Source organism: Eurosta solidaginis, chromosome 2, assembly GCF_040869045.1.
Source record: "Eurosta solidaginis isolate ZX-2024a chromosome 2, ASM4086904v1, whole genome shotgun sequence".
Classification (NCBI taxonomy): domain Eukaryota; kingdom Metazoa; phylum Arthropoda; class Insecta; order Diptera; family Tephritidae; genus Eurosta; species Eurosta solidaginis.
The window spans coordinates 4271580-4286180 of NC_090320.1; the positions used below are offsets into that span (position 1 = coordinate 4271580).

The window sequence follows — 14601 nt, forward strand, 5'->3', positions numbered from 1 at the left end:
TACAGATTGAAACACCTTAATTATGGTGCGTTTCATATCTGCTACAACTCTTTGCAAATGTCATCTAAGGCAGAAGGTACACTGCCAAATAAAACATCTGTCACTTAGCACAACTTCTGCTTCCCCTACCCTACTTCGATGGGTCACGTAGTATGAAAATGTTCCGTGAACAATAACACAATGAATATCTTTTTCGCTCAATAATTTAATAGTAATAAAAAAAGTCGTTAATAAGAAACTTACCATAAAAGCAAGCACCACCTTTTTGAACATTTTCAATCCCTTTAAATATTGTTATATCTTTATTTTTTATAAGCTTAATTCAAAGGGAACGATTTTTTTATTTGGAACTCTTAATACAATTTATTGGCACCAAACAAAGATTTAAGTTGCGAGCTATGTTTAGTCTTTGAAAGCAATTCAATAAATCGTACTTAGCGAATGAATGAAACAAATTAAATTAGCATACCGAAAACGTTGACGAGATTATATGAACATACAGGCCTATACAAAGATAGCATTTAGAATACAACATTAAATTTATGCAAATTAATGAACAAAGAATTTGATTTAGTTATATTTAATTAAAAGACAATTAACTTGAGCCAGCCGCAAAAGACAAGATCATCTTTTTAGTATTTTGAGCAATTCACTGTTGTTGTTGTTGTTGTTGTTGTAGCGATAAGGTTGCTCTCCGAAGACTTTGGGGAGTGTTATCGACGTGATGGTCCTTTGCCGGATACAGATTCGTTACCACAGCACCATTAAGTAGCTAGCCCGACCATCTCGGGAACGACTTTTGTGGCCACATTAAACCTTCAGGACATCCCTCCCTCCCCACCACCAAGTTCCATGAACCTGAAGGGTTGCGCTACACAGCCCCTTGAATCTGGTATTTTAGTCGCCTCTTACGACAGGCATACCTACCGCGGGCATATTCTGACCCGCTGGGGGGAGCAATACACTCACTCGTTATGTTAATCATGTGCAATCGTAAATTACAAGATAAATGGATTCTTTTGGAGCGCGACAAAAGAAACCCTTGAAAGTCTCTTACGAACAGAAACCAGAAATCTTTTATTTTGGAAATGAGTTTCACAAACTTTTTCAATCTGAATATTATATTGATCTCATAGTATTAATTTGAGGATGATGAAGTTATTAATCAATAATTTATTCACGCATAACATGCTAAGAATGGAGTCATAATTAAATAAGCTCAGTCATTAACAATTAACGTTGATTGCTCAATTTAGCTTCATTCCTATTAAAGAAAAGCTTTACAAAAATATTCTCTTCTCAGTATTTTCCAACATTACTCTACGTACAAACAATGCCAAATCACTCACGCAATCTTCAAATTTATTACACCTACAGTACTTAATATGAATGTACTATTAATTTTATAACAGTACATGGCATAAATCACCAATAAAAATCTATATTCTAATGTTTTCCATATGTAACGGACCATATGAGCCATACCATACATACCCACACATCCCAACATGCATACTCGTTGAAGAGTGGATTTTTTTTTTACTGCTACACATTTGCTCTTTGATCCGCACACAGCAAATTATTTGATCAGTGAAATCGACAATGTTTAGCAACAATTTACATCTTTATAGATACACTTAACAACCTAACAGATATCATTTTTTGTGATTTACAAGTGCAAATGTGCGTTAGATATGCAACAAAGGTGGCTTTGTGCAGTCAGACATACCAACATATGGTTGAATATAAATAACACTATACTTATATTACTTGTTATTCACATCATATGAATGCATTCCGGTATAGATATATGCCTATTGATACAAAAAAACATTGACTTGCATGCAAGAATTGAAGGTGAGGTCAGTTGATAAGAATTGATCTTACACAGGTTGGTTTAAGAATGAAGACGGACAAATACATTCGTATAAGTGTTTGGGCACATACATACACACATACATGTGTACCTACTTTCTAGAAAATTTTAAAAGCTTGGAAAAAAAGGTGTGAAAATTTGAACTCAATTTCGCAAAGTTAATGCATCGCCAAATGACCAGACATTAAAAATGAAATAATTTGTATCTCACACTAAATACCTAATTAAAATTGTTGCTTTATACAGCTAGATAATTCCCGTAAGTTGTGCTGATTTCATTCTAAACCCCAATATTGTTGCTACTTATTGGCTTATTGCGCTTTTAGTAGGAAGTAAAAACCTTTTATAGTCATCGCAACATCTATTGAGGGAGACACCCTCAGTAAAAATCGTTCGGTATTTTAACCGCAACTGAAACCGGATAAATTAGCACAGCTAGAAGGATAACTGTAGTTATAGTCCTGATCCCCATAACTCAAAGTATAACTATACACCCATAACCGTAGCCAGAATCATATTCGTAACTATAAATAATCGCAACTGGAATTAAGACAACAGCTGAAGTACCGTACTCGCAATGAGCGTTTGGTAGAATGCTTAACTAAGCAAAATGACTCATGTAACGGAAAGGATTTTAAAGTGTTAAAACTGTATGAAAATACCAATCGTAGAGAAGTAAGCTACATTGCGTTAGTGGAAACAGATGCAGTAACATTCGATAATGTGTTGCAACAAAAGAAACTATATATAGAGTGGGATACTTGCGTCGCTTACGAGCATATAAGTGTTTTGAGGTGTTTTAAATGTCTGGGATATAAGCACAAAGCAGCTGAGTGCACGAATAAAGTAGCTTGCAGCAAATGTGCTGGACCCCATGATAGCAAAGAGTGCACATCTAACATTGTTAAATGTGTAAACTGTAGCGAACTTGTTCAAAAAAAAGTTATTGACGTCGATGTTAGCCATTACGCTTTCAGCAAAGATTGTCCTGCGTATAAAAAATATTCGCAGCCAAGAAATAAGGCACGAGTTTAGCAACGAATACCAGAGGAGCTAAGTTGTATATATTTAAATATTTGTAGTATCGTCGCCAATAAAGCTGAACTAGAGCGTCTGATAGATGTACATAAACCACATTTAATATTTTGTTCGGAGACTTGTTCGACTGAAGAAATAACGAATCAAGAGCTACAGATACAAACATATAAACTTGTACGGTGCGATTCCCACAGCAGGCACACAGACGGTGTGCTAATATATATAAATGAAACAATTGAATACTCAATAAGTTACAACAGAACATTAAACAAGAACATCTGGTGTATCATACTAAAAGTTAAAAATATTTTCCCCCAATATCAAATAGCTCTGATATATCACTCACCGAGCTCAAGTGATGCAGAATTTATAACGTACTTATACGACATTTTAAATAATAACTGCGTAACACAGGATAATATTATCTTCGTGGGCGATTTCAATATAAACCTTTACATGAGCACAACTTATAGTAAACAGTTAGTTGACTTATTTCGATCCTTTGCTATGGAGCAAAAAATAGATTTTTATACACGAAAGGGCGATAAGACAGATACATTGATCGACTTGTTATTTACAGATAGTAGCTCTATATCATGTTTAAAATTAGAAGAGTTTCAGATTTCAGATCATGAAACGATTAAATTCAAGATCAAATTACATAAGCTATTTCAGATGAGAACGAAGAGAACAATAATTTCCTGGGAAAATTATACAAGCGACAGCCTTGTTAATGAATTACGACAGCTTAACTACACTGACTTTGAAAATCTGAGCATCGAAAATAAGGCAACATTCCTATGTAATACGCTATCAAGCGCAGTGACCACCCTGACATACTCTAAAGAAGTCAGTGTCAAACTTATGAACAAGTGGTATGATTTTGAGCTGGCTAACTTAAATAAACGTAAGCTAAATCTTTACAAGATCAGCCTATCCACTGGAGAATGGTGTGAATATTATATTGCGAAACGCCAATATAAACGGCTAATTAAGATAAAAAAAGCCAAGTACATGGAAAACAAAATCAACCATAGTGCTGGTGATAGTAAGGTCATGTGGAAAAACTTGAAAAATTCCATAAGCATGGCTAAAGAAAATAACGGTATTAAAAAAATTAAAATAAACGACCAACTCTACACAGAGGAAAATGAAATAGCGCAGTCTTTGAATGACTATTTCATTGATAGTATATTGGAGATTAGCATGAATATTCCTACTTCTTTTAGTAATGAAGGTACTATAGATGAGCAAAATGGCCGTAATGTTTTTAAGTTTCAGAAAGTTTCCACTTCAGAGATAGTTGATATAGTAAGTAAGTTTAAAAATAAAATTGGAGGGAAGAAACTTGTGTCGGAAGGAGTCGTTAAAGATTCCATAACGTATACAGGTTTTTTCTATTCTCAGCTTGTTAATGAGAGCTTAGATAAAGGTCTCGTTCCTAGTTTATGGAAATCTTCTATAGTTGTGCCATTAGAAAAAGTGAAAAATACCATCAAAGCTGAGGAGATAAGACCTATTAACACGTTACAATGTGATGAAAAAATTTTGGAAACAGTGGTAAAAAATCAGCTGGTAAAATATTTAGAAGATAATGTAATTATTACACCTCAACAATCTGGTTTTCGAAAAAAACATTCATGTGAAAGTGCTTTGAATTTGGTTTTAGCTAACTGGAAAGAAGACTTAAGCAGGAAAAAACACATATTAGCTGTGTTTTTGGATTTAAAGCGTGCATTCGAGACGATCGACCAAAAATTAATGCTGAAAAAGCTTTCTTGCATTGGCGTTTCTGGTATAGAACTAAAATGGTTTCAAGACTTCCTAATTAACAGATACCAAAGAACAGTGATTGGAACGTCCGTATCGGATAAAAGGGAGGTACCTGTTGGTCTACCTCAAGGGTCTGTGCTGGCACCCATAATGTTCAATATATATATTAATGATATAACTAGCTCCATTAAGCACTGTGAAATAAAATTGTTTGCTGATGATACATTGCTGATGATAAGTGGGAACAATATTACTGAAATATATGCTAAGCTACAAGAAGATCTTAACAGCGTATATGGTTGGTTATGCGTAAACAGACTAAAAGTGAATGTCAATAAAACGAAATTTATGGTTATATCTAGACGCAATTTTCAAAACAATGAGCTACAAAACTTAAATATAAATAACGAACTAATTGAAAAAGTCAGCATTATAAAATACTTGGGAATAAAAATAGATGATAAGCTGAATTTCAACGAGCACGTGGATTATACGGTAGGAAAAATAGCGAAAAAGTTATATTTTACACAACGAACCTGCAAATATTTAAATAGAAGGTATAAAATCATCGTCTACAGATCTATAATCGAACCTAATTTTATTTATTGCCCAACTATATTTTTCATCTTGCGAGATAGTCAGATATACAAGCTACAAAAGCAACAGAACCGCGCTATGAGATTCATTCTCAAAAAACGGTATGACACACCTATCAGAGACATGCTATGCTCTCTTAATTGGCTTAGCATTAGACAGCAACTTTTTTATTATACCATAAAATTTATTAAAAACATAATAGAAGGAACTTTGCCTGCGTATTTGAGGACTAATATAAAATATGTAAAAGATGTGCACTCTGTAAATACTCGTAATAAAAATGATTTTAATCTGCCGGCTTATAAAACTGAAGCAGACAAATGTAATCTGTATTATAAAGGTCTTAAATCATATAATGAACTACCGATTGATATTAAATCATGTCATTCTAATAAATTTAAACAAAAATTGTACAATTATTGCAGAACACTACCAATTTAGTGCTGGACAGGCGGACTTCCATAGCATCGATAGAAGTGCAGCGAAACTATACTGCTGTGTAGCGCCAAGACTTCCAAGCTCTTGTGCGCATACAAAAAAGGTTGCCGAAGCACATACTGAAACGCATCACTCGATTAACTCAGTGCATCGCCGTGCAGATGTTGCCTTCGCGCTTTACTAACATGCGTAAAATGCCTACATACTGCATAATCACAACGCTTTGTTCGCATGATCTGGAAGTCTCCCATCCATAGTACTCCAAGGTAGGACATAGATGTAACTATTCTAGATTGCATAGTCCAGAAGACAATTATAAACATGTAAAATAGATTTAAGTTAGGCTTAGGAAAGCCGTAATAAATAAATACATTATACATTATAATCCTGAGCGTTATTGTAATCGGGAAAACAGCCATACCCGCAACCGAAACTACTACAATAACCGAAATCGTAACCATAACATCGAGACCGTTATAGTTAAGTTTCCACTTATCGAATCCGTTACCACAACCTTCCCGCAATTATAATCATAACCTTCACTATAGTAATATCGGAACGACTGCGTGAATCTAGCATCCCGAAATGCGATTTTTTTTAAACCTTGTAGTTTATTTGCCCAAAGTTATCCCAGACTAGCCCACCCTTTTTTTCGTTAGCGCACCATTGGAAAAAAATTATCGCAAAAAACTTTGCCAATTAAAAAACCCCGAAAATCTAAAACCATTTCACAATGATTGCTTTTTCCTGTTATCTGAGGAGGAGCTTTAAGCTTGGGTGGCGACCCCGCTGTGGGTGGGGTGCTGAACAAAAGAAGAAAAATGTTATCCCCTACCTAGGAGCAGTGAGGGAGTATTAACAAGGAGATGTTTCTGGATTAAGGGCGTGCAGATATAATCAATTGGCGCATGGGAGGCAGGTAGGCCAAGATCCGGTGTGTTAGTCAAAAAGAGATTAAGGCTATTCTCCCTGAACAACGATGCGACGACAGTCATTCTCCAGCGAGGCGACGGTATTGTGCAGCTGACTTCGCCGCTTATGCTCCATGACGATCAAACTCACCGCCAAAGCAAAGCGAAAAAGGGTTGTTTAATTACTTTCATTACAGATGAGGTGCTGTTAATATGGAATGGGCGCAATAATCGGATTTACGTTACGGCGATAAGGGAAGATTCATCCGACGGTGATCCTAGATTTAATTTTACTTAAATCCTGGAGCTAGTTCGATGAATTCAACGAAACGGAAATGAAATAATGATCTTAAGTATCTTACTTCGTTTGCATAATTTCCTTGGTCCTCACTTACTTTAATTATTAGCACCATCATCACCGTCATCATAATTTAACTCATAACCAACCTTCAAGCTCTTCGTCTTCCCCTTATTTTCTTCCATCTTTCTTTCCTTTGCCTTCTAACTTTTGTTAAAATAAAAAATTTTGAAATGCTGCCCGGCTAGGCCTACAATGTAAGCTATATCACAAGTATGTTTGTAAAATTTGAAGGTTGAGTTTAGTTTCCCAGGTGGTTTGTTGGAAAATCAAAGGTCAACATTTATTGAACCTATGCTCAGATAGGGCATTTTTGAAACAGCAGCTGAGATAAGGTGATATTCCACTCAGCAAACGATTTACTCTCTTGGCGGTTTTCATTATGAATAACTTTTGTCGAAATATTTAGCCTGAGAAAATTTATAAATACGAATATACTTAAATAGGTTAATATAGTTCTTTTATACACACTAAGGCCCGGTTTTTCAGTAGTTGGTTAAGCTTAGCTTAAACTAAGTTTGCTTAAACTCTAGTCAAATTTAAACTCCAGTTAAACTACTGAGCAGTTTTTCAGTCACAGTTTGAGGCCGCCTTTGGGGAAGGTTTTTGTGCGGCAACATCAGTTTTTTTATTATCTAGATAATTTGTAGATACGGCAACAGCTGTTGCTACCCAACAAACATGGAAAAAAGTTCTCCAGCGAAATAAATATCTAGAGTTTCGGAAGTGATATCCAACATCAATATTTAATTATTCTTAAGCCCGATAGCTCTCGAGTTGTTAACCAACTTCATTCTCCAATCACTATCCAACCTTTGAGAAATTTTGTAAAACTAAAAGTTTTCGAGTTGATCTCCAACGTCATTAATAATTTCTAATTATTATCCTAACTTCGAGAGATTTTGAGAAATGTAAGTTCTTAAATGAATATTGAACACATTTCTCAAGTTCACATCCTACATTGCATATCGAGTTGAGGTGAAGTTAAAAAAATCTCAAAGGTGGTACCACCAAAACCAACAGCTGTTTATTGTGAGAAATAAACACCTGGTTGAAGCGTAATTAATCAAAAATAAATTATATAGACGTCCACCGTAGTGGACAAGGTTTTCCAATTAGCAAAAAATTTGTCTAAGCGGAGTCGCCCCTCGGCAGTGTTTGGCAAGCACTGCCAGTGTATTTCTGCCATGAAAAGCTTCTCAGTGAAAATTCATCTGCCTTGCAGATGCCGTTCAGAGTCGGCATAAAACAAGTAGGTCCCGCCCCGCCAATTTGTAGGAAACATTAAAAGGAACACGACGCAAATTGGAAGAGAAGATCGGCCTAAAATCTCTTCGGAGGTTATCGCGCCTCACATTTATTTATTTTTTAAATTTATATAGATTTCATTTTATTTTCGTGAAAACACATTGGAATCTTACATTTGAATCCAGTTAGAAAACCACGTGTTGTTACTTAAATTTTTTCAACTTAAGTAATAGCATTTTTTGCTTTATAAAAAATTTCCGCTTTTTGCTCAGTACACTATGATTCTCGAGTTGAGCCACTGTTTCGAAACAACTCTTGAGATTTTAGAAGTATGCCTAGTTATCAACATGAGCTCTAATGGTACTCAAGATCAAATGCTTCCCTATACCCAATATTCGACGCCATTTCGAACAAACCTGAATCACCGATAGGTTAACTAGAGTTTAACTCTGCTAAATCGGTCGCTTAAGCTCAGATTAAACTTCACTTAAAGTATACTGAAAAACTGCAAAATAAGTTTAAGCGTAGTTTAACTGACAATCTGAGTTGAACTTGTACTGAAAAACCGGCCTAAGTTCGCACCACTACCAGCGAAAATAACAAATATTTTACTAAATAAACAAACCTAAAGAAAAACTAAAATGATTTGTTTACATATTTTAGTTTATGAGCATTTTTTAATAATTTCGATGTTTTATTTTCGACTTAAAATTTTTTTTTAAATTGTTTTTTATTTTTCTTTTTTTTAATATTATTCCACATTACTTAAAACCCTGCTAGCTCTGCATGCCACTGCGCAAACAATTTTAAGTAAAGCAGAAATAAACCAACAACAACTCATATGCCGGTTTCTATTAGCCATTTAGTGCTATTCAAACACATAACGAAAACGACCGTTTAGTGCCGTACATGCAGCGCCTCCTCTACCGCCGCGCAATTCTCCACCCAGGCATATGCGAGGCGGTGTTTGGCTGTTCACACATTCGCCCATGCAACCGCACATACGTATGTAGATACATACATCCATTTAAACATAGTAAATATTTTATTTTATTTATTTATCAATCGCCATCTCCATCCACTTAAGCACCCAAATATTGAATTTCTGTTATTGTTGTTTTGTTGTTGCTGATAACACTGGATCACAAATTCCAATTTTTTTCTGCACCAGAGACGCCATTATGAAATTCCTATGTAAAATCACCCCTTGATTTCGAAAATCAAGGTTATTTTTAATTCTATGGTAATGTTTTTGAGATATTTACGAATAACAGGTTTTTCAAAAAAAAAAATTGGGTCCACTAAATCATATATATCTCAAGAACGAATTGACCAATTCCAAAACGGTTTGAAGGTTTTAAAAGGTAATAAAATTTGCTATAAACTGTGCATACGACACTTTTTGCTAGACCCTGTAGATTCAAAGATAACGAACAATCATTACGGTCTAGCAAAAAGTGTTGTATGCACAGTTTATAGCAAATTGTATAACCTTTTAAAAGCTTCAAACCGTTTTGGAATTGCTCAATTCGTTCTTGAGATATATATGATTAAGTGGACCCAATTTTTTTTTTTTTTTTTTGGAAAAACCCGTTATTCGTAAATACCTCAAAAACGTTACCATAGAATTAAAAATAACCTTGATTTTCGGAATCAGGGAGTGATTTTACATAGGAATTTCATAATGGCGTCTCTGGTGAATTTTGGCTGTAAACCAGTGTAATTCGTCGTGAAATGTTTTTTTGCTGTGGTGGTCGCCGGCAATTTGAATTTGTTGGTGCTACTACTGCAGTTTGTTGTTGTAATAGCATGTGCATTATAGCAATAACAATATTATTATTTTATTCGTTTTTCCTTGGCGCTTGGCTGGTTTGTCACCGGCTTTCGGTTTTAGCGCTAAACATATTAAAAAAAGATTTTTTTGTTTTTTTTTTCATAATCAGCCGGCGCGTCTGACGCACCGCCATCAGCAATTACATATTTTACGTCAACGCAATTTGGCCTTTAGTCATTTTATGTTTACTTGCTAATTTGCTTAAGATTATCGCTGAATCTACAAGTAATCGCTGCTCGACAGGATTGTTGATATTTTATTTTGTTTGTAACCAATTTGTGATTTTTTTTTTCATTTTTTCTATCATAAATTTCACATGGTTAGACATTGGTTGGTGTGTGGTGTGCAACGGTAGTGCGTTGTGGCTCATTGAATGTGTCGATATCGATTTATTGGCCAATTTGCAATGCGACATACGTTTTAATATTTTTTAGTGTTTTTATGCAAAATAAATGCGTGCAATTTTTGTTGTTTGTTGTTCGCGATATTTAAATTTATTCACTTGGGAAATACACCATAATATTGGAGCGTGTTTCTTGTCTTCTTTATCGAAATGACGAGACATCGGTTTACTGTATAAGTTTAATGGTCTGGCGCTCAGATGCCAATACGTTAGAGATGGGTTGAAGCCGCAATGGACATAAATGACTACTCGACCCAATCAAATAAAAAACTCAATCCCGTACAAGACCCCCAGCAGTGTCATGAGCCCTGAAAATACATCATCTTAGCATCTTTCCTTTAAAACTCATATTCCTGGCAAACATTTTGACCGATATCTCAGATGTCGGTTGGGATATACAAGCAAAGCCTGCCCAAATCAAGGCTCTAGCGAAGAAAGTGTTGACTACTGGCTGTGTTAAAAGTATTCATAGCATACACACAAATTCACATATTCGAATCATATGTAGTTGCATAATAGATTCTCTTCATCGTCCATTTGCAATCGCACGCAGTCTTGAAACTTGGAATATACTTCAGAGCACCATGACAATGCATTATATAGGAACAGAACCTTCGTTAAGTCATTCAGAGATCATAGTACCTATATAAAAAAATCTCTGAATTTGGAAATTTTGCTTTCCAGTTTTAAGTAAATCCCCACAATATACAGACCTGAAACTTTGAACATAGTTTAATGGCAAATAAAAAAATTCTAGAAAAAAACTAAACTCAATATAAGTATTGGAAAATTTATACTTAGCAAGTGGAATCTTGCGATTGACGAATTTTAAGTAACTTCTCAATGAGTTGGAACTTCTTTCAGTCCCAGCAGACATTTGAACGAAAGGAGAAAAAGTACCCACTACGTGGCGCACAGATCTATATACAGTGTACTCTCTCCTAACGGACACCTCTCTTAAGCGGACACCTCTCATAAACGGACAATTTTTTCAGTACCAAAAAAATCCTTAAGCATTTTTTTAAGTTTTTCCCTTTTGAGCGGACAACCCTCCCATAACAGGACGCGGACACTTGCTTTTTACCCCAAAGGGCTTTTTAATTTCCCATAACCGGACAGCTTACAACACTTTTTTTTCATTTACTCTTTACCATATTCGTACAGCTGTTGCTTATTCACTAATATGTGCATGGATGTAGGGGAATCCCCTAAATACGAAGAACCTGTTTTCAATACAGTAAAAAACATAAAAATGTATGTACTTATTGCATACACGTAGTTAGTATCTTCTTGTGTGTGTACGTACGTGAATCGCAATGCCTAAAGTAGTGTTGAGTATTAAAGACAAAGTTAATGCCATTGAAATTCATAAGAAAGAAAAACTAAGTGTACGAGAGCTGGCAAAGAAATGTAAGATCAGCAAAACGCAAGCTGCTAGTATTATCAAAAACAAAGATCAAATTTTAAGTTTGTGGGACACTGACGTCAACCCGGAGAGAAAAAGGAGTCTGCTGAAGCCCAAAGGCCTTAATATTGATAAATTGTGCTACGGATGGTTTGTGAAGGCTCGAAATAAGAGCATTGCTCTGTCAGGCACACTTATAAGGAGCAAAGCTAAGGAAATTGCAGTGAGACTCAATTACGACGATTTTAGTGCATCATCCGGCTGGCTCGCCAAGCGAAAATTTCTGACTTTTTTAAATTATTTTGAATATGAAAAGTTTATTCTTTAATTTATGAACAAAGCTTTATGTACCTCCTAACTCAGTCTTATTTTTATGTATTAATATTCTTGTTTTGGAAATAAAACTGTTTAAACATTCATCAATAATACTTTTCTCATAAGCGGACACCTCTCATAAGCGGACAAATTTGGCAGCCTCTTAGGTGTCCGTTTAAGAGGGAGTACACTGTAATAAGAAAGTTATAATATTTTGAGTCTGGGGATGAGTTTATGGGTAACTTCCCGGTAGGCTTGAAATTTACAACATGGTTCAGAAGTCGATTACAGTTTATCATATGACAAAAATTGGTGCAGCAGGGATCTAGATAAATAGGAATATCGTACGTAAAGGAACGAATTTCGCAATCGATTTTTCCAAACTTCTCTTTGAGCTAAAGCCCTTAATACCTCAACGCATTAAATAAGGGAAAAGGACGCATTGAATAAGGGAAAAGTAGCGAATTAACTAAAACTTTCGTACAAAGCCAGGAAATATTGCAACCAAGTTTTAAGAAACTTCTCATTGAGATACAGTCGTCCAACCTCAAAGGTGGCGCACGAGTCGAAATGATTATAAAATACATACGAGAATTGTAATATTTCGATCAACTTTAATACAACTGGGGATGCGATACCTATCGCAAAATCATGGAAGAGAGCGGGCGGGGGGAATCGTGCGATCAATTTTTGAGATACTTGCTATTGAGTTACAAAGTTGACACATTTGTTAGTTCACACATAGTTTAGTTCACCGAAACAATGCAACAAAAGGGGAAAGGAAAAAGGAGATAAACAAATTTTAAACACATTCTTTACTGTAATTGACTAGGTCGCTGGGGAAAATGTGTCCGTAAACTTTAAAGCTATTGTAAACAGCTTATCAGAGACAAAACTGTAAAGGTATAGCAGACTATATGGACTTAAAGTAATATTTCACGTAATTTAATAACAGCGTAATAGCATGTAACGTAAGCGTAACGGCACAGCATAAACGCATAAGAAACGTAAGCTCCTATCAGTGCAGTATAGTAACAGCGTACTAGCGTAAAAGCTAACTAGCAAATAAATTTGGTTCCATTATGGCATCCTGGCATGAAAGTATATCAGCGTAAAAGCGTGCTAACGAAAATTAGTTTTGGCCTGATAGCGCAAGAGCGAACTAATGCAAAGGGTAGGTCGTAATAGCTTCTAGCTTATATGTTTAGTAGATCTCATAATCTATAGATGCGTATCTTTCTTATTCTCACGGGAACGCACTAGCTAATTCACAGATTTTAGAAGCAGAGTAGATGTTATTTTTGTACATATACAATTCCCCACACCCGCTTGTACTGCTACAAAATAAAACAGTCAGTGTGTTCCCGTCCAGTCAGAATTAATCTAAAATGTTGCTTACCGGTTATGATTGTTCAGGAACACACTGAATGAATGCCCAACACAATATCGTTTGACATAGTATGTTGTCTTCAAACACGATTTTCTATTTTAATTGTACTACAAGATATCTCTAATGTCAAATGTTGAACATTATGAAATTCGTTACTGCCTCCAACATCAAATGTTAAACACTATCAAATTCATTTAACACACGGATTCAATTCCAATTTTACGACTATTGCTTAGGTTAACATAATTTCAGCATTTAGAGGCGCTCCAAACGTCATTGTACATATTTGTTTTGCTCGTAAATGTATTTCACTTTTAATGGCTTTCGAAGACCTAACAATGGCGCACATTAAACTCAGATTTCTTTCACACTCACTTAAGTAAATTCCAACTTTGCATTTTAAGTTGTTCGTTCACCTGTTTTTGATTCGGTGTAAATATTTGTTGGCACAATTTTTATGACTTGGCGCTTTCGGCAAAATAACTACAAATTGATTTTGTATTAAATTGGTTGGTACATTTTTATTAGCATTTAAGCATGGATTTATAACTTAATTAGAGGTTTTGTTAACATACTTTTGCAAAATAGCTGTGTAGAATAAATGTTTACGATTTTGTTACCTTACGGGCTTGCCAAAATAATTTAATATAAATTAGCCAATAACGTTGAATTGCAATAGAAAACAAGTAAGGAAGGCTAAGTTCGGGTGTAACCGAACATTACATACTCAGCTGAGAGCTTTGTAGACAAAATAAGGGAAAATTACCATGTAGGAAAATGAACCTAGGGTAACCCCGGAATGTGGTTGTATGACATGTGTATCAAATGGAAGGTATTAAAGAGTATTTTAAGAGAGAGTAGGCCATAGTTCTATGGATGGACGCCATTTAGGGATATCGCCATAAAGGAGGACCAGGGCTGACTCTAGAATTTGTTTGTACGATATGGGTATCAAATTAAATCTATTAATGAGGGTTTTAAAAGGGAGTGGCCCTTAGTTGTATATGTGAAAGCG

The 14601-nt window shown here is 35.2% G+C and overlaps 1 protein-coding gene across 15 annotated transcripts in view; it reads right to left on the reverse strand.

Moving 5' to 3' along the window:
- Window positions 1–14601, reverse strand: part of loh (lonely heart) — a 146404-nt gene that overhangs the window by 6651 nt on the left and 125152 nt on the right. For 6 of the 15 annotated variants that reach the window (XM_067764117.1, XM_067764113.1, XM_067764114.1 and 3 more), the window contains exon 2: window positions 244–407. The exons of 2 other annotated variants lie outside the window; for them this stretch is intronic. In XM_067764117.1, the coding sequence (XP_067620218.1) occupies window positions 244–273 (30 nt within the window). In that variant the 5' untranslated portion in view covers window positions 274–407. Of the gene's footprint in view, window positions 1–243; window positions 838–14601 lie in introns of those variants that run through there. 7 more of the 15 variants (XM_067764120.1, XM_067764121.1, XM_067764122.1 and 4 more) reach the window with 4 other exon arrangements.